The sequence below is a fragment of the Polyodon spathula genome, chromosome 3 (assembly GCF_017654505.1).
Source record: "Polyodon spathula isolate WHYD16114869_AA chromosome 3, ASM1765450v1, whole genome shotgun sequence".
NCBI classification, from domain to species: domain Eukaryota; kingdom Metazoa; phylum Chordata; class Actinopteri; order Acipenseriformes; family Polyodontidae; genus Polyodon; species Polyodon spathula.
In genome coordinates this window covers 54,683,275-54,706,810 of record NC_054536.1, presented here as the reverse complement: position 1 = coordinate 54,706,810, position 23,536 = coordinate 54,683,275, and the positions used below count along the sequence as shown (strand labels likewise).

At 38.2% G+C, this 23,536-nt stretch overlaps 2 protein-coding genes across 3 annotated transcripts in view; one reads left to right on the top strand and one right to left on the bottom strand.

Annotated features, from left to right (window-relative positions):
- slc25a40 (solute carrier family 25 member 40) overlaps positions 1-23,328 on the top strand; it is a 37,225-nt gene extending 13,897 nt beyond the window's left edge. The window contains exon 11 of one of the 2 annotated variants that reach the window (XM_041245487.1): positions 23,246-23,328. In XM_041245487.1, coding sequence (XP_041101421.1) covers positions 23,246-23,250 — 5 coding nt within the window. In that variant the 3' untranslated portion in view covers positions 23,251-23,328. Of the gene's footprint in view, positions 1-2,589; positions 3,284-23,245 lie in introns of those variants that run through there. The other variant, XM_041245486.1, reaches the window with a different exon arrangement.
- Positions 11,924-23,536, bottom strand: part of rundc3b (RUN domain containing 3b) — a 62,572-nt gene continuing 50,959 nt past the window's right edge. Inside the window, exons 7-11 of the mRNA XM_041245485.1 lie at positions 23,322-23,490; positions 21,124-21,281; positions 18,559-18,705; positions 18,154-18,275; positions 11,924-14,807 (exon numbers count right to left, since the gene is read on the bottom strand). Coding sequence (XP_041101419.1) covers positions 14,644-14,807; positions 18,154-18,275; positions 18,559-18,705; positions 21,124-21,281; positions 23,322-23,490 — 760 coding nt within the window. The 3' untranslated portion in view covers positions 11,924-14,643. The remainder of the gene's footprint in view (positions 14,808-18,153; positions 18,276-18,558; positions 18,706-21,123; positions 21,282-23,321; positions 23,491-23,536) is intronic.

The following is a 23,536-nucleotide window of genomic DNA, read 5'->3' as shown; positions in this document are numbered from 1 at the left end:
GGCCCAGATACAGGTACGTGTCAGTTCATTGCATCCTGAACCCAATGCCAGCACGAGACATTGATTTCTTCATTGCCGGTTGCTCTTTTTAAGTCTTTTTCGATTGGCGTGCACACTGTTTTCGTACTGTCTTATTGGTTCTCTCTATCGTTTCAAAATGTTCTGTATCTGCGTCTTTCCAACGCCGAATTTTTCAGCAATTTTTCTGGCACTTTGTCTTTCCAAGTTCAATAACTTGAATTGTCATCTAGTGTGAAGGACCTTTTGTTTCTCAATTATTTCTCTCTTGTATTGTAGTTCTTGTACTGTATTCCCGCTGTTCTACTGTATTTCCAATGTACTGTAATTCTGCGTGTGTGTTTACATGCTGTGTGTGTCTACGGGGGGGAGCAAAGATATAAGAAGGCGCTGCACGGCGTTCAGTGTTGTTGCTGTTGTGGTTGCCATGGTTCATGTATTGCTGTATCCTGTGAAGCTGGCAGAGTGGTGGTCTCAGGCGGGTGAGAGAGAGTGTCTGAAATGAATGATTACTGGAACCAAGAGTGTCTGTTTTCTGCTGCCTATTAAAATGTTACAGTATATTTGTTGATTACAGATAAAAGCCTGCTAAAATTGGTAGTTAATTACAATTTGAGTCCATTGTTGGGTAAGAGAATTGTGGTCACTGGTTGCTATAGACAGATGGTCGCTTAATATGGTTAAGTAAAAGAACAGATATCATTGGGAGGAATTTAAAGTGCCACTTAGACCAGGTGATCGCTAAATAAAGGTGGTTGCATGAGCAGGTGTGTGTGCGCATATATATATATATATATATATATAGGTGAATTCAGGTGAATGCTATGATCCGTTACTGATGCATTACTGACCGTCAATCAGCGTAGATAAAAGGGAGACAGGTTAAAGGATTAAGCCTTGACACAATTGAGACATGGATTGTGTATGTGTGCCATTCAGAGGGTAAATGGGCAAGACAAAAGATTTAAGTGCCTTTGAACAGGGTATGGTAGTAGGTGCCAGAAGCACCGGTTTGAGTGTGTCAAGAACTGCAACGCTGCTGGTTTTTTCACACTCAGCAGTTTCCCGTGTGTATCAAGGATGGTCCACCACCCAAAGGACATCCAGCCAACGGCAGGCCAGTGGTCGAAAACGGCTCATTGATGAAAGAGGCCGAAGGAGGCTGACACGAATTGTGCAGAGCAACAGACGGGCTACAGTTAGTCAACTAACAGTCCAGTACAACATTAGTGCTGAAAGATTCATAAAAGAATGCACAACTCGTTGTACCTTGACACGAATGGGGTATGGCAGCCGACCACCTAACAGAGTTCCACTTCTTTCAGCAAAACACAAGAAACTGCTGTTGCAGTGGGCTAAGGAACGAAAACACTGGAGGATTTGAAAAAACATTGCCTGGTCTGATGAATCCCGGTTCCTGCTGTTTCACGCTGATGGGAGGACTAGGGTATAGAGAAAACCACGAGTACATGCATCCATCATGCCGCTTGTCAACATTGCAGGGTGGCGGTGGTGGTGTGGGGTGTGTTTTCATGGCACACATTGGGCCCCTTGTTAAAAGTGGAGCAACGTTTGAATGTCACAGGATATCTGAACATCATTGCCAATCAGGTGCATCCCTTCATGGCAGCAGTGTATCCATCTGCTAATGGATTTTTCCAGCAGGATAATGCCCCATGCTACAGTGCTCGGATTGTCCAGGAATGGTTCCACAAACATGACAGTGAATTCAGCTTACTGCAGTGGCCTGCCCAGTCACCAGATCTCAATCCAATTGAGCATCTGTGGGATGAGATGGAACGAGCTATTTGGAGGTCCACTACCAGCCAACTTGACAACTGTGGGAAGCATTGGAGTGAACGTGGGCCAGCATCCCTGTGGAATGCTTTCGGCACCTTGTAGACTCCATGCCCTGAAGAACTGAGACTGTTCTGAGGGCAAAAGGGGGTGCAACTCAATATTAGGAAGGTGTTCCTAATGTTTTGTACACTGTGTATATGTGTGTGTGTGTGTGTGTGTGTGTGTGTGTGTGTGTGTGTGTGTGTGTGTGTGTGTGTGTGTGTGTGTGTAATATTTAAAAAAAAAAAAAAACACAGAATTGACACAGCAGCTCTTGAGCCTCTATTTAAAGTTTTAGATAGCAAAAAGTAAACAAACCAGATTATGCAGACGCACGCATAGTGTTCTCTATGGAAGCATTGTGCTGCTTCAGAGCGAGCCAGAATCTCACGGGACAGAAAAAAGGCAAACGCGTCATTCTGAAATGCCTCGCTTAAACAGTACCCATCTTCCTGAAAATGTTGTGTAATGATTTTTATATAGACTGTATATATTATTTATTTTTCTGTTGTGACTTTATGTGGAATGTAACAAATGAGAACCAAACCAGTGAGGTTTTTTTTTTTTTTTTTTTACCTTCACTTTATAACATAATTTCCATGTTTTGTTTCATTTGAAGTATTTAAAGTTAAACTTCAGTTTTTGTTTGTTTGTTCAGCTACAAAAAGAACAAGTGCCCCTGGGTCAAGTAGCAGATTAATAATTCAGTCTTTACCCTTGTATCTTTTGCAGGATTCTTGCCTCGGTTGATCAAAGTTGCTCCAGCTTGTGCTGTGATGATCAGCACATATGAAATTGGAAAGTCATTTTTCCGCAAACTTAACGCTGATAGGGAACTTCAAAAATCATCAGAGCACAACTTCACTTCAAAATAATCTATCACTTTTGGAGGATGACATAGCTGGATAATTTGGGATTCCACAGTGATTCAGAGCACCTAGTTGATACATATCATGAAAATTGCACATCACAAAATGATTTATTTTAAAATAACACAGAGTATTTGTTTTCTAATCCCGGCACAACTGAAATTGTTTGTTTCTATACATTGCTGTCGGTGGGGGGGTGAGGGAATTGTTGTCAAAGAAGAATGATGAAGATAATGGTCATTTTTTTCAAGGTAAACCTTACAAATATCTACAGCTATATTAATTACTGTATGAATGAGAACTACACACAAACATAGCTAGTTTATCGCATGCGATGGAGGGGTGAACTCAAATGTAGATGTGAAGACAATTTCAAACTTTTAGAACATTTCTGATAAACAGCACTATGTTGTCAGCATTCAGCTATGGGATTCTAATCTCTGTACCTGGTACTATGTAGAAAAACTAACTCCCCATTGTGGCATGTTCTACAGTATATTGACAGTGAATGCTAATATTATTTATATGTTTTTAAAGATGAGTGTTCATTAATTCCACATTCATGCTATACTGTGTTTTCTTTCTACACAGCTGAAGGGCTTTTGTCCAAAACATCATGAAATATAACATTATGTAATAATCATTAACCCTATTGTGTACACCCTCATTTATATATATATATATATATATATATATATATATATATATATATATATATATATATATATATATATATATATATATATATATATACATATATATATACACACACACACACACACACACACACACACACAGTGCCTTGCAAAAGTATTGAGACCCCTGACCAATTCTCTCACATTACTGAATTACAAATGGTACATTGAAATTTTGTTCTGTTCAATTTTTTTTTTTTTTTTTAAAACATTTAAACTCAAAATCAATTATTGTAAGGTGACATTGGTTTTATGTTGGGAAATATTTTTAAGAAAAATAAAAAACTGAAATATCTTGCTTGCATAAGTATTCAACCCCCACACATTAATATTTGGTAGAGCCACCTTTCGCTGCAATAACAGCTTTAAGTCTTTTGGGGTAAGTATGTACCAGCTTTGCACACAGTGTCTGAGTGATTTTGGCCCATTCTTCTTGGCAGATTTGCTCCAGGTTGTTCAGGTTGGTTGGAAGATGCTTGTGGACCGCAATTTTCAAATAGTGCCACAGATTCTCAGTGGGATTGAAATCAGGACTTTGACTGGGTCACTGTAGGACATTCACCTTTTTGTTCTTGAGCCACTCCAATGTTGCTTTGGCCTTGTGCTTGGGATCATTGTCCTGCTGAAAGGTGAATTTCCTCCCAAGCTTCAGTTTTTTTTAGCGGACTGAAGCAGATTCTCTTGCAGTATTTTCCTGTATTTTGCTCCATCCATTCTTCCTTCAATTGTAACAAGATGCCCAGTCCCTGCTGATGAGAAGCATCCCCACAGCATGATGCTGCCACCACCATACTTCACTGTAGGGATGGTGTGTCTTGAGGCATGGGCAGTGTTAGGTTTGCGCCACACATAGCACTTTGAGTTTTGGCCAAAAAGCTCTATCTTGGTCTCATCTGACCACAAAACCTTTTCCCACATCGCAGCCGGGTCACTCTCATGCTTTCTGGCAAACTCCAGACGTGCTTTCAGATGGTACTTTTTGAGTAACGGCTTCTTTCTTGCCACCCTCCCATACAGGCCAGTGTTATGCAGAGCTCTTGATATGGTTGACTGGTGCACCATTACTCCACTCCCAGCCACTGAACTCTGTAGCTCCATCAAAGTGATTGTTGGCCTCTGTGTGGCCTCTCTCACAAGTCTCTTTCTTGTTTGAGCGCTGAGTTTTGAGGGACGGCCTTTTCTTGGCAGTGCCTGGGTGGTGTGATGCAGCTTCCACTTCCTGATTATTGATCCAGCTGTGCTCACTGGGATATCCAAACACTTGGATATTATTTTGTACCCTTTCCCTTTATCTCTAACTTCTGTAGAATGCTCTTTGGTCTTCATTTTCCTTCAGATTCACAGCCTTACCAATGATCCTTCAACAGTGGGGTTTTTATCCAGAAAATGTGACAGCAACTTTAATGGTTCACAGGTGGAGGCCAATGGTAAGGTAATTGTGTCCTCGTTAGGGCAATTTCTTTCATCGGTGCGAACTGGGAGCTTCCACAGCACAGGAGTTGAATACTTATGCAAGCAAGATATTTCAGTTTTTTATTTTTCTTTAAAATATTTCCCAAAATAAAACCAATGTCACCTTACAATAATTGATTCTCAGTTTCAGTGTTTAAAAATAAAATATCAAACGGACCGAAATTTCAATGTACTATTTGTAATTCGGTAATATGAGAGAATTGGTCAGGGGTCTGAATACTTTTGGCACTATATATAAAAAATACAATACACATACATACAACCTTCTGAGGGAATACAGTTTTATTTTGCATGGATGTAAAGTCCGTGAACCCAAGTGTCCCTTGTAAAGAAACTTTAGAAGCTTTTCAACAGCAGACATGCTGAACATGATCAGCATAGTTTTATAAAACAGTTATTTTACATTTGTTAAGAATTGCAAACAAAACGATGGTACAGCAATAAGATCTAAAGTGGGAATGCATTTTGTTGGTTGATACATGGGGAAATGGTAAGAACAATTACTAGAAAATTGGAAACAGAACCTTTAGACTATATTTGGTTTGTAGATTATATTTTTGGTGTTTGAACACATGGAGAAGAATCTCTTTTCCAGTTTCATGAAATATACAGCAATATTAAGGTGGACCTTCGATGGACAAGAAAATTAATATAATTTTTAGATACCGTAGTAAAACTTGAAAGTTCAGTTGAGACTGAGCTCTTCTGTAAACCTACTGATATGCACCAGTATTTACACATGTCCTCTGCACATCCAATACACACTAAAAGGACAATCCCGAAGGGTCTAGGAATAAGAATGGGAAGAATACGCTCAGAAGAAAGTGACTATGTAAAACTAAGAAATGTATTAAAACATCTTCAAAAAAGAGGATACAAAGAAATAATTATAGAAACATCGAAATGATGGGCAGCTGGCTCTTTGAGCTATATATATATATATATATATATATATATATATATATATATATATATTATATATATATATATATATATAAGAAATGAAGTAACGCCTCATTCAGATATCAGACGCTGTCCTCAAATAAACACTGCTCAATAAAGAAATGTAAATGTTTTTTTTTTTTTCTACCCCTGATCAAAAAATAAATAAAGAAACCTGCAACTCTGTCTATGTGCATGTGATGCACCTAAAGAGACTGCAGCCATAGTCCACCATGTAATACAAACTAATGCCACACACCTTAGTTAGCACATTGTATTTTCTGGTACAGTTCCGACAGACAACCCAAGATTAACTACTTACACACACTGTGTGTGTGTGTGTGTGTGTGTGTGTGTGTGTGTGATAAACTTGATTACTATTTATGAGAAGATTTAGTTTTGGCTTCACTTACGGAGAAATTGCAAACAAGCAGGTTGTTGATAAATTAAATGGTAGCCGTATTAGTCAAGAGATGATAGACGAAGGATATGTGATACCTTTTATTGGACTAACTAAATAATAATTACAAGCTTTCAAGACCTCAAAGGTCTCTTCAGGTGAAAGTAGGAAAGAGAGATTGATGTTTACATTCAAAGGTTGCATAGGAACAAGCAGGTAAATTACAGTGAGAAAGAAAAAATAACCGAGTAGGATATATTTTAGTTTTAACAGAAATCAAACCAATATTCAGAGGTAATATTTTTCATTAAGAAAAACAATTGCATCACACTCAACTACCGTTCTTTCTCCTCTTCTTGTCCCGCCCCATAGCAACCAATACACACTCCTGATTCACTAGTACAGTACTCCCCTGACTTCCCACCTAATATGCTCTGTTTAACTGCCAGTAAATGTACTGTATTCAAGCCCCAAAAACACAAGTGCATAGTGCTGCAGATCTGAGCTTAATTGAATACGGTGTGTATAATTAATATAATATATATATATATATATATATATATATATATATATATATATATATATATATATATATATATATATATATATACACACACACACACACACACACACACACACACACACACACACACACACACACACACATACAGTTGTCAAAGTTTACATACCCCAGTGAAAATTTATAATTTCTCGAAAACAAAGAATTTGAGGAAAAATCTTTTGCAGCAAAAGTTTGTGGATGAGGAAAAAGTTACGAGGTGCTAGAAATTTCAATATGATAATGCAGAACCTAATTCTAGAAAATGCTGGATTGTAGGTGAACATTCTTAGAGCGTATAAAAGGGTTAGGTATGCCATTACAATTTATATTGCAAGTCAATATGGGAAAATGTAAAGCGCCACTCTTAGGAAAACACAAGGACAGTCACTTAATTTGTAAAACGGCATTTGAATGATGGATATGAGTTGTGGTCAAAGATTTTGTGGAGTGATGAAACAAAAATCGAGCTATTTGGTCACGCTGATAGTTTGGAGAAAGTCTGGTGAGGCGCACAAAGAAAAGAAAACACCATACATATTGTCAAGTATGGAGGTGGCTTTTATGGGGCTGTTTTTCCTCTTAATGGCACAGGACATTTAGTTCCAATACATGGTAAAATGGATTCCATAGCATACCTAAAGAAATTGGCTAATCATCTGAAACCCTAAATTTATTATATCAATGGGTAACAAGAAACTTTCCAATGTTAAAATAAGTGATGTTCTCAATACCTCTAGATATCTGACTGGTCGCACAGACCCTGATTAGCACTAATCTTGAACAACCTGGCTTATAGAGATCTGTGAAACTATCTCATTACAAAATAATAGAAACTTTTTATTTTCCATTTTCCCAATTTAAAAACATTAAGGATCTAGATGGGGTTTTTTGTTTGTTTGTTTTGTTTTGTTCGTTGATGGAATTCTCAGACTAATTGTCAATGTAAAGCTGCCTATGATAATGTCACCATTTTCCTGTGTGGCAAATCTAGTGTATGCAGCGATAGCAGTTTTACATAGAGTAAAATCCGAGTCACAGATTTTATGCTGACAAGGGAGATGGCTCTTATTTTAAAAACGCATATAGCATTTATGTAACAAAAGCTTATAGGGTAATATGTATGCATTTTTTAGATACTGTATAGGCCTATATAGGGAAAGTGTAGTAGTATATTTATTTCAAATTAATGAAATAATTTGGTTCCTTGTGTCTCTGCAATTTTCTAAATCTGGAATGCTGGGGTGTAAGGGAGTGCGTGCTACCTCATCTGTGGGGGCTTGAAATGATCCTCAGCCATAGATATAATCCTCTGTTGAATTGCTATATTGTCAAAATGCAGCAAGCCACAAATATTTTCCAGACAATTTCAGATGAATATTGCTGTACAACCTCTGGATTTGTCCAAACACCTATTAATATTTGCATAACATTTTTGAAACATGAATGCTAAATTGGTAACTAACGGACACGAAAGTATCATTTTCATTGACTGAGCATACACAATGTCAAAGACATTCATACATCTCAGTAATCTAGGTAAAACATGCAAGTACCACAAAAAGAGGTATTTGCAAACAAACTTTTTTGACTATGGTGCTTTTGAACTGATTTTAGAAGTAGCAGTTCCAGTGCCAAGCCAGACGAATGTAACACAGGCTTGATCAGCCAACATACCTTACTGTTAGTAAGTGCCAACATCATCTACTGAACGATTACTCTGTTCTGCCAGCCATTCAAAGGGCACTCCACAGATGCTGTTAAATAGCACTGGAGCCTATTTACATAAAGACCACCTGATTAAGCCTGTGTTACAGTGGCTCTCAAAAGTATTCACCCCCCTTGGACTTTTTACACAAAAAAAGTCCATAAGGTCAAAGTGAAAAATATAATCTACAAATTGTTCTAAATTAATTACAAATATAAAACAGAAAATAATAAGTATTCACCCCCTTTGCTATGACACACCTAAATAAGCTCTGGTGCAACCAATTGTCTTTAGAAGTCGCATAATTAGTTGAATGGAATCCACCAGTGTGTATTTAAGGTGTTTCACATGATTTCAGGTTAAATACACCTGTCTCTGGGAGGTCCCACAGTTGGTTAGTACATTTCCTAACAAAAACTACATCATGAAGACGAAGGAACATTCCAAGCAAATCCGGAATAAGTTTCTTAAAAAGCACCAATCGGGTAGGGTATAAGAACATTTCCAAGGCATTGAATATCCCCTGGAGCACAGTCAAGTCCATTATTAGAAATGGGGAGAATATGGCACAACTGTGAACATGTCTAGAACGGTATCCGGGCGAGAAGGGCACTAGTCAGGGAGGCCACCAAGAGGCCTATGGCAACTCTAAAGGAGTTACAGTCTTCCACGGCTGAGCTGGGAGACATTGTGCATATGGCAACAATAACCCAGGTGCTTCACAAAACTAGCCTTTATGGGAGAGTGGCAAAAAGAAAGCCATTGTTGAAAAAAACTCACATCAAATCTTGGCTAGAGTTTGGCAGAAGGCATGTGGGAGACTCTGAGACCACGTGGAAGAAGATTCTATGGTCTAATGAGACCAAAATAGAGCTTTTTGGCCTCAACACTAAGTGCTATGTTTGGTGCAAGCCTAACACCGCACATCATCCTGAGAACACCATCCCTACCGTGAAGCATGGTGTGGCTTAAAAACATAAAGGTCAATGTCCTTAAGTGGCCCAGACAAAGCCCGGACCTCAATCCAATTGAGAATATGTGGAAAGTTGAAAATTGCTGTTCACCAAAGGTGATAAATTTCACCAAACGCATATTTTTTTTTAATGTATTGAGTAATTTATTATCATATACAGTCAGTCCGTTGTGTATCCGACTGCTGTGGTGCCACAGTAAGGGCAGATATTATAAAAAGGAAGGGGTTTGGCAATTGCCTCCCACGTAGTTGTTCTAATTGGTGCAACAGAACGACTGACATTGGGGCGGGTTTCATTCTGGGTCGATCTAATGCTTCATTGGTGTACTCTGTTTTTCATGCTGTAGTAGGTGTGGTAGGGTATCCAGTCCACAAGGGGTAAGAAAGTTAATGACAAGCATTTCTTCTGACATTTGTTATATATTTTCAATAAAATGGCATCTCTAAACAAAGGAATGAGGCGAAGCCACGTTTGGAAATATTTTGAGGAACTGAACTAGAAAGCCACGGTATGTAAATAATTATGCCAAACAAAACTGCCGTAACACAAAAACACAAGCTCAGTGCTTCACCATTTGAAATTAAAACATTCAGAAATTACTGTGGATGGAGTTACTGATGACAGTAAAAAGCAAACATCCATAAACAGAACACTCTAGATGCGACTGACATTTATTTAGCCCTTATATACTTGTGAATACGTACAACACGATTTTAAAAGGATGTTGTTTTTCAGTATTCATTTAGAGAATGCATAATTGTAAATACATTATGTATAGGCTTTAATTTACCAGTACACTTTGATGCAAATCATTTAAAAAAAAATAAAAAAACCCCAAAAAAACAGTCCTTGATATCTATAGCCCCTTTCACACTGGCATGTTCTACCCAAGTAAGAACCTACCCATGTCAGGACCCAGTGTCATGCCGGTCGGGTACGCAATTGCACACTGCTTTTCATAAAGCAGGGTTGACTTGGGTGACAGACGCAAGTGCACAATGCGCGTATCAATGCCCCGGAAGCAGCTCGTTACAGACGTTCCTATCCAAGCTTCTCTGGATTGAACCAATGGCCCAAATATTGATTAGAGCAAATGTTTCTTCGTCCCTGCTTCAATCTGGCTCATGCTTAACAGAAATGTTCCTTGCGGAAGTGAAACTTTCACGATGCACCTCACATCCTGAGGTGCATCGTCCGGACCCGGGTAGGAGTGCCAGTGTGAAAGGGGCTTACGTAATTTGTCAAAAAAATAATAATTTTCCGTTTCTGGCACCAGGTTAATCTGGGTCCCAGTGATACTATATCATACAATACTATACATATTTTTATCAACCAATCATATCATTGACCACTTGGGTCCACCTTCCTTTTATTACCTTAAGTGAATTTGACATCAAAGCCTCTTTGATGTTTTCCACAGGAAACCATAATGTAAGGAAGGAGATTGTAATTATTTTGAAGGTTTTAGCTCCAGAATGTTATTTCTAAGAAAACACAGGGTTCCCTTTATGTTGCATTTCAAAGCTTTCTCCATTGCCATTGGTCATCATGCTCCAGTCATTAATATTAAACCCGAAGTTGCCTAACTAACTGAAACCCAAATAGTAATTGACTAAGAATTTGGGTCAATTAAAACATTTGATATCCTCCAATTATTACCTTCGACACAAAAATAATATAGTAACAAGAACTCTCATATATATATATATATATATATATATATATATATATATATATATATATATATATATATATATATAAAAGTTTTTAAGTTTGGTTTGTAAGTTTTAGTTTATTCACTTTGTGCCCACAGGGCCTGCACTGATACATCTCAATAGTGCAGTACAAATACCAAGAGAGACATTTACTAAGATACAAATAATAATACAAATGTTTTAAAAAGACCAAATTCCCATCAGATTTATCTATTTTTAGATTCTGTTGATTTTTTTTTTGCTGCCCTTACAAAGGTAAGGCGCCATTCCCCTGTCAGGGCATTGCACTCTGATTGACTATCATGTTATTGTTAATAAAACGATAAATAATCCTCTCCCTACACCAAAACCCTAACCTTAAGGTCAGTAGCCTATACTGCAGTCTTTACTCATCTAAAGTAGTTCACCTTAAGCTGCGAATAAGCGTTTTTGTTACTTAAAAAAAAAAAAAAAAAAAAGGAACAGGAGGTGTGGACTTCCTCAGTTGTCCTGACAGGAAAATTTCATGTTACCTTTGTAAGCACATTGTTACCTTTATTAAAAATGTGCTCTGATTAATCTACTGATTAATCAACTAATGCCCATAAATTTATCAATCATAAATCTGAATTGAGTGGCAGCCCTAATTTCAATATACACTTTGGTGTGTACGTGTTTTTTTTTTTTTTTTTACTTTGTAGTTAAGTGTTTATGATGTTAAAACGTTATTTGCTTATTTAGGGTTTCTTTACTTAGGAAATACTAACCAGGGCTGTCGGTATACATCAGAATGTAATATAAAGAGTGTGTGTGTATGTAGCTATGGTTTAAACGCTAACACCTCCATAGCATTTAAACGTTCATAAAAGTGTACCAAAACCACATCCATATAAATGATACAGAACTAATACAGTACTTGAAAAAACAATACACAAAATGATTGCAAACATCAAAAAAGAATACATATTAACAAGTGGGTGTTTTAAAAGCCATATTGTGTTTCATTATAATTCCATACCCCATGTACTAGTATAATGTATTTTTGGTTGTGAATAAAAGGCAATTTTAATGTGTTTTGAATTTTACTCAATCCATAAACGTACTGATTTTATAATCCAGATTACTAATATGAGACACAGGCCAATCTTCTAGGGGAATTCAGAATCCACAAACTTATGTTTTGTCAATTTTTACATAACAAAACCAAATAGAATGCCCTTGACATTTACAAAAGGTTCGATATTTTAGACATTCATTCCTAGCGATGGAGGCACCATTTCATATCCCCAAATGTCATGAATCATTGAATAAACTTGTAGCTCAGTGACAAGCTGACATCTGATTTCCTGAGCTATCCCAGGCTCTATCTTGGGAACAGTTTAGGTGCAACTTTGCATCAGATTTGATTTAAATATTATGATCTTAAACGTGATGTTCTTGTTTTGTCTGCAGAAGAAGCCATACCGCTTTCATTTTAAGCAAGTGCAATAGGGGCTGAAATCTTCAGACAAAAACTAAAAGGAAACCATTGTATCTTAAGGGAGCCACACTTTCAACTAGTCTGGTTTGTCCCTACAGTAGATAGGAATACATGTTATAATATAGGGGTTAAAAGCAGTTCAGATTCTTAAGTTTGCAGATAGAAAAAAGTTTTTTTTTTTGCGCATGCAATTTATTTTCAAACACACATACAGGAGGTCAGCAATCAGGTTATCAAGACAAAATCCACATGTTCAGGATTGCATTCATGAGATCTGAAGATTCCAGAACACAATCTAAACACTAATGTGGGACAAGAAGAAACACCATTTACAGTACCATGCAAGATCAAAATAGCATCTGCTATTGAAAGACATTGGAGCTGTAAGCATGGTATAGAAATACATTTGTAATAAACTTAATAGTGAAATGGCAAGGAGCAGCTCATTGTAAATGATGACTAACTCCAGAAATCCACTCAGAACCTGCCTGGGACAAAAACGCTGGATTTAGCTTGCAGCCAGCAAGACAAAATGAGAGATGAAGTTAATATGGGAGCTCTGAAACACAGAACTACTCTGTACATTTGAAAACAGGGTAAGTGGAATGTGTGCACCAAGTAGCACATAGGACAGCTGAATGAAGCAAGAAACCACAGAAATCATAAAGCTGCTGAAAAAGAACAAATAAATATTGAATTTACATAAAAGTACAAAATTGACTTCAAAATAACTACAATATAAATATAGATTGTGAGGCGGCTAAGCCTTAAAACAAAACAACTTTTGACAATCATTATGTTAACGTTGTTAATGGTAACAAGATGTACTGCAGGGAAATTTGCGATAGCAGCAGTGAAGAAATCCTTGCACCAGTGTGAGGTGATCATAAAATATATTTTAACCCCTGGTGTATGAAATTAAAGAATACTATAGGTAACAGTATGTTTATCTAGCAGCTTTAGCAGAGACACAAGTGTTGCTTTTCCAAATTAAAACAGAAATCAATGTAAACTAACAAATGTTTGATTGGGTAGGTTTTGAGCTTAAATGTTCAACATTATTAAAAGGTGGTCCAACCAATGCAGAGATCTGATGTTGGAAAAATCCAAAAAGGAATCAACCCCCAAAATAGCAGAGACAACAGCATAAGCTTTTTTTTCTTTCTTTTTTTTTTTGCATGCTTTACAAACATGCCACTTAAAACTGTAACACTGTTGGTCTATTTTTGCCATGTTGTTTTAGTGTTGCTGGGAGTGCATGGATGTGCCTGAAGAAGACACATGGACAAGTTCTGGACATAACGAGTGGCTTACTAAGGTGCTAGAATTGACCAATAAAGAATTGAAATTGAAATTAGACTCATAGCTTGACTGAGGCCTTTATTAAATACAAATTATGGTAGTGCCTTAAATCATTATAAAAGTACACATATGGCACTGCCTAAGCTTTAGTTCTGGTCTGGGATCTGAATTAGATACAACTTATATTTAAATTAAAATTGATATAGTATAAATAAATACATTCAATTAAAGTTCAAGGTAGCTAAAAAGTCACTCTGTGCTACTGCTATTGAGAGAGTTTTCAAAAGCAGAGCAAGTGAACTGACAGGAACAAGACATTGGACCTATAAAACTACCATCATGGGTCTAAGGGTGCTTTAATCAATGCACAATAGTGAAGGAAGGCTTCCATCCTTGGGATAGCATTTAAATGATATATAATCATTGACTGCAAATCTGTATTGCTCTGTGATGAATGTTCATCCCACAGCAACATTTCAATGGCCGTATAGCCACCCTGTATGGTTTTGCCAAGACTGGTCAAGTTCAGTAAAAGCAGCAAATAGGACTTTGGTCTTGGCTCCAAAGACCGCTAGGTTTAAAACAGAAAGCAATGTCTCTCCCAAGCTTTTAATTAGCCGGTTGTGTCTTTTTATTTTTGGCAAGTGGAGTAATGGAATGTTGCCAGAAAATATATGGTCTGGAGCATCTTCAGGAAGGCAGGTGTTCTGATGAGGGGGTGAGGCCCGGGCTGGTCATTTCTGTGGTTGGGCTCGCAAGGCATTCGTTTGACTTGAGGCTGGCTAGAGACTTGTAGCTAGCAACAGATGTCAGAGAGCCACATAAACCCAGCAATGAAGGCGTGTCTTCCTTGCCTGGGGAAAATAAGGTACCAGGGTTTATTTGAATACTGTACTGTACATGCACATTTCACTCAAGTTTTCCAACTGAAACAACAAAACACTGAAAAGTTTAAAAGTTTAAGTAGCCAACAGCAAACATACTTGTTTGCAGTTTGCTTGGTTTGGGTATTGTGAATTTCAAAGCAGGACCTCAGTGACCACTTGAAAGTGCCTTGTTGACAAGACCAATGAAACCATCTCTTTTTAAAAAGCAAGCAACACATTCAACTATTAAATTTTTTTCAGTAAGTCTAGTGTCAAAAATTTCTTCATTATTTTCAATATCTCCCTTGAACAATCCTGCAGCATTTGCTCATGTAATAAAATGCAACTCATGTATTTTCATTTAAGTTGTCCCACAACACCACTGCCATAGTTGAAATTACAAAGTTCAAATTACTCAATATGTCTAAATATTAATAAGCGGTTTCACAGCTCAGATTACATGACATTAAACATTGTGGTAAAAATTACCAACTCAAAAAGTAACCTATGCGTTTTCAGATTCCTATAAAAGCAATGTTTTTTCTTTATATTTTTAGTAACAAAAAAAAGGTAAATTTGTTCTTAATAACTGTTTCCAACACCAAAGTAAAACATCTATGGCTAGAAACACCATTATCAAGAACAAATAATGCATACGTTCTAGTTTTCAAAATATACCGATTTTGTTTTTATATCCACTAGAAAGTTCTGTTAGTCTGACAAACTGATGCTTTTGGAATTCAATTACAGGAGGCCTTATGAATTCATCCTCCTCGAATGGGGGTTCTACCTGCTGTATATATAGTCCAGGATTAGTGTGAATCAGGGTTTGAGAAACCAGATGCACACCACTGAAATTCAAATCTGAACTTCTATTGAGTTTTATTATGCCCTCAACTAAAATATTCAGATTTGAGTGTTCCTATAATAAGCACATTCTAGAACCTGTTACCACCTGGCACAGCTTTGATGCAGTGGAGTATTTTTAATGGCACTTGTTGAAGTGTGAGATTGCTTTTTGAAGAAAGTTCCTTTCTCAATTTTGTGAATCCATGTGTGACAGAAATTCACCAAGTTGTGTGTGTTCACTTATAAAGTTAACTACTGTAAATCTGCATTGTAATTTTGCAGTTTTCCCCATAGTTTAGTATGCATTTATCAGTTTTCATGTGCTTTACCATAACTTTCTGGGCTTTACAATGGTCAACTATTCTTTACAATATTTTCAACATGCTTTATTATTGTACACTTTACTATGCTTTTACTATGGGGAAACTTTAAGGATTTGTTTATTTTTTATTAAGATACATGTTCAGGGACAGTCCTGTTTCAAGCTCAAGAGTTTCCAAAAACAGACCAACAAGGGTCAACTCCCTAACAAAAAACAGTGAAGGGCCATAACATCTTTTCTCTTTTCCCACTGGTAATAGACTCATATTAAAAGTTTAAGATGAAGAATTTGCACAATTATTTTGCAGTTTACCTGGGTAACCTCTGCACATCTAATGCATTGTGTAGCGATAATTTCCTGTGTTTATTATGCTTTCATGATACATTACTACTTTCCTATGCCTTGGATAAAAGAGTCTGCTAAATAAACACATAATAAATAATAATGTACAACAATCCGTCGCGTATCCACCTGTCACATATTTGCCATGATCAACCTCTCAGCAATGAAGGTTTATTATTGAATAGAGAAGATTAGTTCAGATATTAGATCCTACTAAAATTTGTGTACACTGTGCTGATTATGATTTCCATTACATGAGAGTAGATGTTGAACTTCATGCTGATTTGAACTCGACTCTCACCAAGATAAGCACCAACTAAGACTTAGCTTTGCAGTAAACTAATGTGATCCATCTGCATCTCCATCCATTTGCGTTGTTTTCCATCTGTAGATATCCTTCTGTCTGGTGTTGATTGCTGAAGTGTAATGCTGGCTCCAGGGATCAGCTCATTTTGCCTCCCCAGCGCATCAGCACACACAACGGCTGCGATGCCTGCTCCAGGGATCAACAAGTGCGCTCTCCCCAGTGCATCAGCATGACAACCGTCTGGATTGAGCTAAGTAGGGTACTTCTCTGGGGTCTTCAAGTGGGCACCTTCCATCCTCGGTGTTTCGTTGACTAGCCCACGACACCTCAAGAGGGCTCAACAGTGATTCTGGCGTCCCAGCATCACCCCCCTCCATCCCCCACTCAGCTCAGCCCAGCTTACTTACCTGTACATCAGCATTGCTTTCTTTCTATTGTGCTTGAGGTCCTCATCCAGAATCTTTCCATCTCAACTACAGCCAGTTGCTGCTCCTTTCTACTGCTTAAGATAAGTTCTTCACTGTGTGACACAACTCTTGGCCACTGAACCCGACGTCTCTGAGAAACCGGGTTGTAGAGTGTGCCACAAATCCTTGACAACCCACCTCCAATGGGTAAACTCGGACCCTCCATCCTCGCTGTTCCGCTTCAGTAGCTAGTTGAACATACCAAAGTTTCTACGCCTCATCCACAGCATCTTCCCATGGCAATGTTAACTCTACCAGATGAACAAGGCGTGCTGATCCAGACCACAAGACAATGTCTGGTCGAAGGTTAGTGGTGGCAATCTCAGCTGGAAAAATAAGCCGTTGACCAACATCTGCCAGCAGCTTCCAGTTGTCCTGGACAAGGCTTGGTTTTAACACCTTTTCTTGGAAGTTGCTCTCCTGGATGGAGGAATATTGTCTTTTGTATGTGCTCCGTGCGCTGCCATTGCTGGTAGTGTCATGTGAGCTGTTCAGTAGGTTGATATGCAAATAAATCCTGTTCACCTGCAGGGCGTATCATCTTCAACCTTCAACCAGCTTCAAAGTCTGTCACTCAGCAGCGAATGCACACACCCGCATGGCAGATGGCTACTCTGTCCCAAGCATTGACACCCTGTATCTTACTAAACAAGGGATTTGGGGGGTTAGCTCCCTAATAAAAGCTGAATCTGAAAACAATAAGTGTGTGAATATAGTAATTGTTACAGCTGTGTATAATGGTATTTATAACAGGATTCATTCATCTGACTTTTTACATATCTGCCCTTACTCTGGTCCCACCGCAGTCGGATATGCGACGGATTATTGTATTTAACATTTAATCATGATGTAATAAAAAATAAATCATTTAGAAACAAAAAAGGTGACACTAAGTTCCTCTCAAATGCCTCTCATTTAATTTGCTTATTCTGGGTATTTTTACTTCTCCCGTGGCATTCCGATAAAGCGGCGCCGACAGGATACCACTTTGTTAGAGTACAGGAAGAGGAAAGCTAACAAAAGTAAACCATTAAAGAATATACCTACCTTCACTTTGTGAGTTTGAACCTTCCAGTTTACCATCAGAGTCCTGTAAGTGAGAAGGATCCAAAGAGCTCTGAGACAGGCTGATATCTGCGGAGAGCTGTTCTAGACTGTGGAAACTCTTTCTGTCATAAAAATATAAAAAACAATTTGCACCCAGCAATCAAAACATCAAAGGGCATACAGTGCTGCTCACAAACTAAGTAATGTAACTTTTACAGAATGTTTCACATTTCGTAAGTCCAAAATTTTTCAGTACGAGTGCACCATTAATGCTTCAATCGTACACAAGAGACATAATTCATACAGTAGTTATCCACTGTCTCAGTGTCAAAGCTACCATCGACTAAATGCACCTGAACTTCTATACTACTTTCAGATAGAACAAAAGCGGAGTGGAATACATACTCCTCCCACTGTCCAGTGTGCTTCCTGTAGAGCATCGTATCCAAGGCAACAGCATTTGTATCCAGGACACCAGGCGAAGGCCACTGATTGGTTAGGTGGGCTGTTAGCTCCTGTCGTGATCTCAGGTCATGGTTCTTTAACACAGTCCTAAGAAGAAAATGCTGTACATGAACACAGGAATTCTTGCATAACTGGTGTGTTTTTTGTATACCCTGAATACGTTTTTTAAAGCCCTTGTTAGTCCCTTTTAATACTGTCATCACTTTCTAACATCCTGGAGCCCTTTCATTTGTTTTTCATCTCTTTTGGTAACTATGATAAGTCTCTTATTTTGGTCAAGCTAACTTCTTCGGTTGCAACAGTGCACCACATCTCCCTTTGAATTGCGTGAATCCCATGTATCTTGCCACCACTGTAGATTCACCCCCTGTGCTGCATACAGGTTAGGACCCAAATGGACCTCAACTAAATTACTATTATGAACAAAGTGAGAGTAAAAACAATTAGCATCTACCAATCAGAATATTAAGGTTCATACTTGTATGTTTTTCCTGTAGACTAAAACAGGCTGAAAAAACTGATACAATATGTTTAGCTACATTTATCCAATTCTACTATGAAACCAGTGTTGGTTCACCTATAAGATACTCCAAATCAAATCCATTGTACATTGTTTTTGCATAATCTTTAGGGGTATAAGCTATTGGAATCATAGGAATTCAGCTGTTCACACATACTGACATTGTATACTGCAGTAACTAAACTGCATGCTGTTCAATATGCTGGGGTTTTTGTTTGTTTGTTTTAAACAGATAATGTTTTCCCAACAAACCTCTGCTATCTACAGCTATGGCCAAATGTTTTGCATCACCACAAAGAATTAATACATTTTGCTTCATAAAGTCGAATGAAACCTGCTGAATAATATTACGTTAACATATTGAATTACATACCGCTTTGTAGTTCCACATACTTCGCAAAAATGAAAAAAGTGTGACTGTGGCCGAAGCCCTGCCCGTGTAAATTGTGTGTGTTTTGTTATTTTTGTATTTAAGTTAGGCAGGGATGGAGTTAATTCCATCCCTGCCGAAACCTTGTGCAGAATGTGGCTGGAGCTGAATTGATTAATCAAGGATCAATTAAGACCGCCATATGCTATATAAAGAAATCTAGATCCTTTGTTTGGACAGCAGTTTTGGTAGCGTGTGTACTGTGCTTGTGAGGCTGTGAGCGAAGGGGACTGTGTTAGTTTAATTTTTTTTTTTGTAATTACAATATATTCTATGCTCAAGAGCTACTTGACTTGCTTTGGCCCACTGCCAAGCTTGTAGCAATGTTCAATGCCTTTTTAATTAAAGGTGTTCTACATTTTCAGATTAGACTGTGATCACATTGTTCTGCATCAATTAACTGAGAAGCACAGTACCAAGTGATGTTCCAAATCAAAGGAATACAAAGCTTTTGGTAGGGCATCGTCTTTTTTGTGTCTTATGACAGACAGTCCGGGTGGAGATTACCAGCTTTATCCAGGTACAGCCAGAGAGGCGCAGTCCTATTCTCAGCACGATAGCTTTAGAATGGTTTATGTCAAATAAGAACATGCAGTGCCAAGTAAAATAACTGTTTTTTCAATAAATCACACTGGTCTGTAGTGGTTCAAGGTATCATTTTGAATAAATCAAACATGAAAGCATTTTTACACTATATCTGTATTGACTTTGCCCTTTTGTGCCAAAACAATTTCTCAGTGATTTAAATAATATGCTGCTAATCGTCAACATGGCTTGTTTGAAATGTGAATAGGGTTAACATGGTTGACTCCTGTTAGTAGCCTATTTAAAACAAGTTTAATGAAGTGTCCCTGTGATGGAGGAATCTGTCGCTGGTTCTGCTGCACTGCTGCTTCGTAAACAAGGCGGCTTGCACAGAGCTGATCAGGGGGGTTCCGATTGGCTGGGGAGGTAGCATGACCAGGGAGCCTACCCGTTTAAGAATCTTGCAGAACTAGCATTCAATGCAATTGCAACGCCATAGCTACACAGACGGGTGCTGAGCGAAAGCTTGCTTGTTGTCATCAAGAAAGACAGTGTCCGCTCCACGAAGAGAACTACCACATGAAACCCTTGACTCCCAGACGTGCCCATGAAGGCAATGCCGTCAGCAAGAGCCAGAGTTGCCGTGAGGATGCCGGGAACAATCGCCCTGTTACAGGCCCCTAGCAGATATTTGTTCTAAACTAAAAATAGTAAATTCCCTCAATTTATCATGCAAACTTTTTGCCCTGGTTGCTCTTTACTGGACGCCCTCCACAGCGGCTGTCTTTTTATGTTTTATGTATTCTAAGTGCAGACACACCACTGCATTATCGTTATATAACCTCATCATAACCTGCCTTGATTTGTACTCTACACTTTTGATTATATAGTCCAGCATTATGTTAGCTTAATATCATAGTATGATTGTTCTAGTTCAGCTACAATTTGTGTTTATTACAACCCTGTCTCTGCAGCAAATGTCCTTATTATGCAGTACTGGATGGGGAAATCAAATTCTACATTTACTTACAGCTGGTCCTGCAGCTCCAGAACAATGTATTCAAGTTGTTCTTTTTCTAGTTTGTGTTTCACATCTGTATCCTCCAACCTCTGGAGAAGGGCTTTGTTTTGAGAGACAGACTCAGACAGTTGTGCTTCTCGGAGACGTACCAGCTCTTCTAGGTAACCCTGAGAAAACCAACGAGAATCTGTCATCTACTGTAGGTGTTTCAAATAGTAGCAGATTCATTTAAAGGTTATGGAATAAAATTAGGATTTTGTGGACATTTTGTGTACCTGTTTAAACATTAAACAAACCTAAGTAGACAATATTTCAGAGCACTATAAAAGCCAACAAATGGTACTTGCTTCCTTTCTAAAACAGAGTGCTGTCATTTGTTAAAGACAAGCATGCAACATCCCAGCATTGCTGCAGACATTCTTGTAAAGACTTGCCCATACATTGAGACTGCACGCCTGCATCCATTGAATTGGTTGGAAGTGTAAGGCAAAGCTTTGCCAAGTTATACAGATGTGGAAATCAATTAGAAACAGTCCCAAAACTTGGTTACCCAAGGGCATATTGCATACTTTAATAAAGGCTATATATGCAGCACGTCCACTGTCATGTTCTTTGTCCCATCCAGGAATTTATTTTATTAGTAGAGTCAAAAAAAGAAAACGCGCCTATTCAGGTCTAAAATTCTAACTGCGTTAAAAAAGTAAGCAGAAGACTGTTTGAAGCGAGATGGCTGTGCTGGATCATACCTGCAGTACTGATTTAACTTGTATATAACTGACAGGAATACCTTTTGTTTTCTGAAAGTTGTTATTTGTTTACATTCTGTTTAGCAGCCTCTGAAGTAGTCTTTGCTTAATGTGTGACTCTGAAACTAAATAAAGATCAATCGTATTTTCTCCAAAGGCACATTACATGTACATTAGATGTACAAAACAATTTCCCTCCATCTGCATGTAAAGTTTATTTGGGAAATGTCTTGAAAGCCAAAATATACTACTAGATTTTAGCAACCTAAATCAAACTAACAATACAACACTGACTTTGTCCCACCTTTTACTGTACAAGCCAGTACAGGCACACAGACAGGCTTCTTTGGAGTATTTTATTTAAATGTTATTTGTCCAAAGACATTTTTATTTATTTATTGCCTAAGTGCACTGCACACACGATGGCGAAGGAATAAAAAAAAAAAGCCTATCTACAGAATGAAGATACTATACAGTTGTGTTTTTGTACTGTATTCCCTGCTGTCTATTTGTGTTTACATGCTGTATGTTATTCCCTCCCTGCTGTATTCTGCCGCTGCTTTGTTTACCTTTTGTGTGTGTATGCCTGTTTGTCTTCCCTGGTCTGTTCCTATTGGTTGTTATCTGTCTGTACTCATTGGCTGTTGTTTGTCTGTGCCCGTTGTGGTCCAGTATACGGCTGAGGGCCAATGGGATATGTCTGAGCCCTGTTACCCTATTTGCATAAAAAGGGGGGGGGGGGGGGGGGGGGGGGGGGGGGGGGGGGGGGGGGGAGGGGGGTTTCTCTCCGTACTAGTCTGGAACGCATTGGCCCCTAAAAAGAGGTACATTTCGCGGTGACCCCTCAATTTACTGATTTCTGCAAATTAGGTAGACACCTGCTTATGATGAGAAGGCTTGGGAGTACTGTAGTTTAAACACCTCAGGCTGTACATGCCATCCAAGTTTGACCTCCAGAACCTAGGCTTTCAATAAAGTAGTTCTGATTCTCCCAGTGGAGTTACTTGTTAACCATTTTCTGAACACAGGCACTAGTTGCTAAATCTTTGTTTAGCTACAAAATTTGTGCTTTCTTCAGCGCAAAATAATCCATCGCTTATAAATACGGTTTGTTTTACAGACACCAACTAGTGTAACTTTGCACTACACTACCTAAAGTGACATCAGGTATTTCAATAGTACTGCTGATCAGGGTCATTGAAACCAGCATATATGGTATTACAGTATATAAAGAGAAAATTTAAAAAAAGGTTTTAATCAAAGCATGGTATTGATTTCAGAGTCAAGTTAAAAAAAATTAAATAAAAAAAAAAAAAAAAAAAAACAACTTTCCAAATTCAAGAATTACAAAACAAAACCATTGAATAATATATTTTTCTTCACAGGGTAAAACAAAAAGAAAGAAAAGGACACACACAGAGGACCATGCAGCCAATATGAATGCAGCTATATCCCAGTTACCTTTTGCTCCAAGGCCAGTCTGTATTTCTGTTCTACTCTCTTACACTTGTTGTACCAGCTGCTCTCATCCATGATGAGAGGAGGCCCCTTGTTCTCAGGGGTGCTGCTCTCGCTCCCGCTGCTACCCAGAGTCCTCAGCTCCTCCTCGTCACTACTGATGCTGTCAGAGCTGTGAAGGAGAGAGTTGTGGACACTGAAACACTTAATGTCCTGAT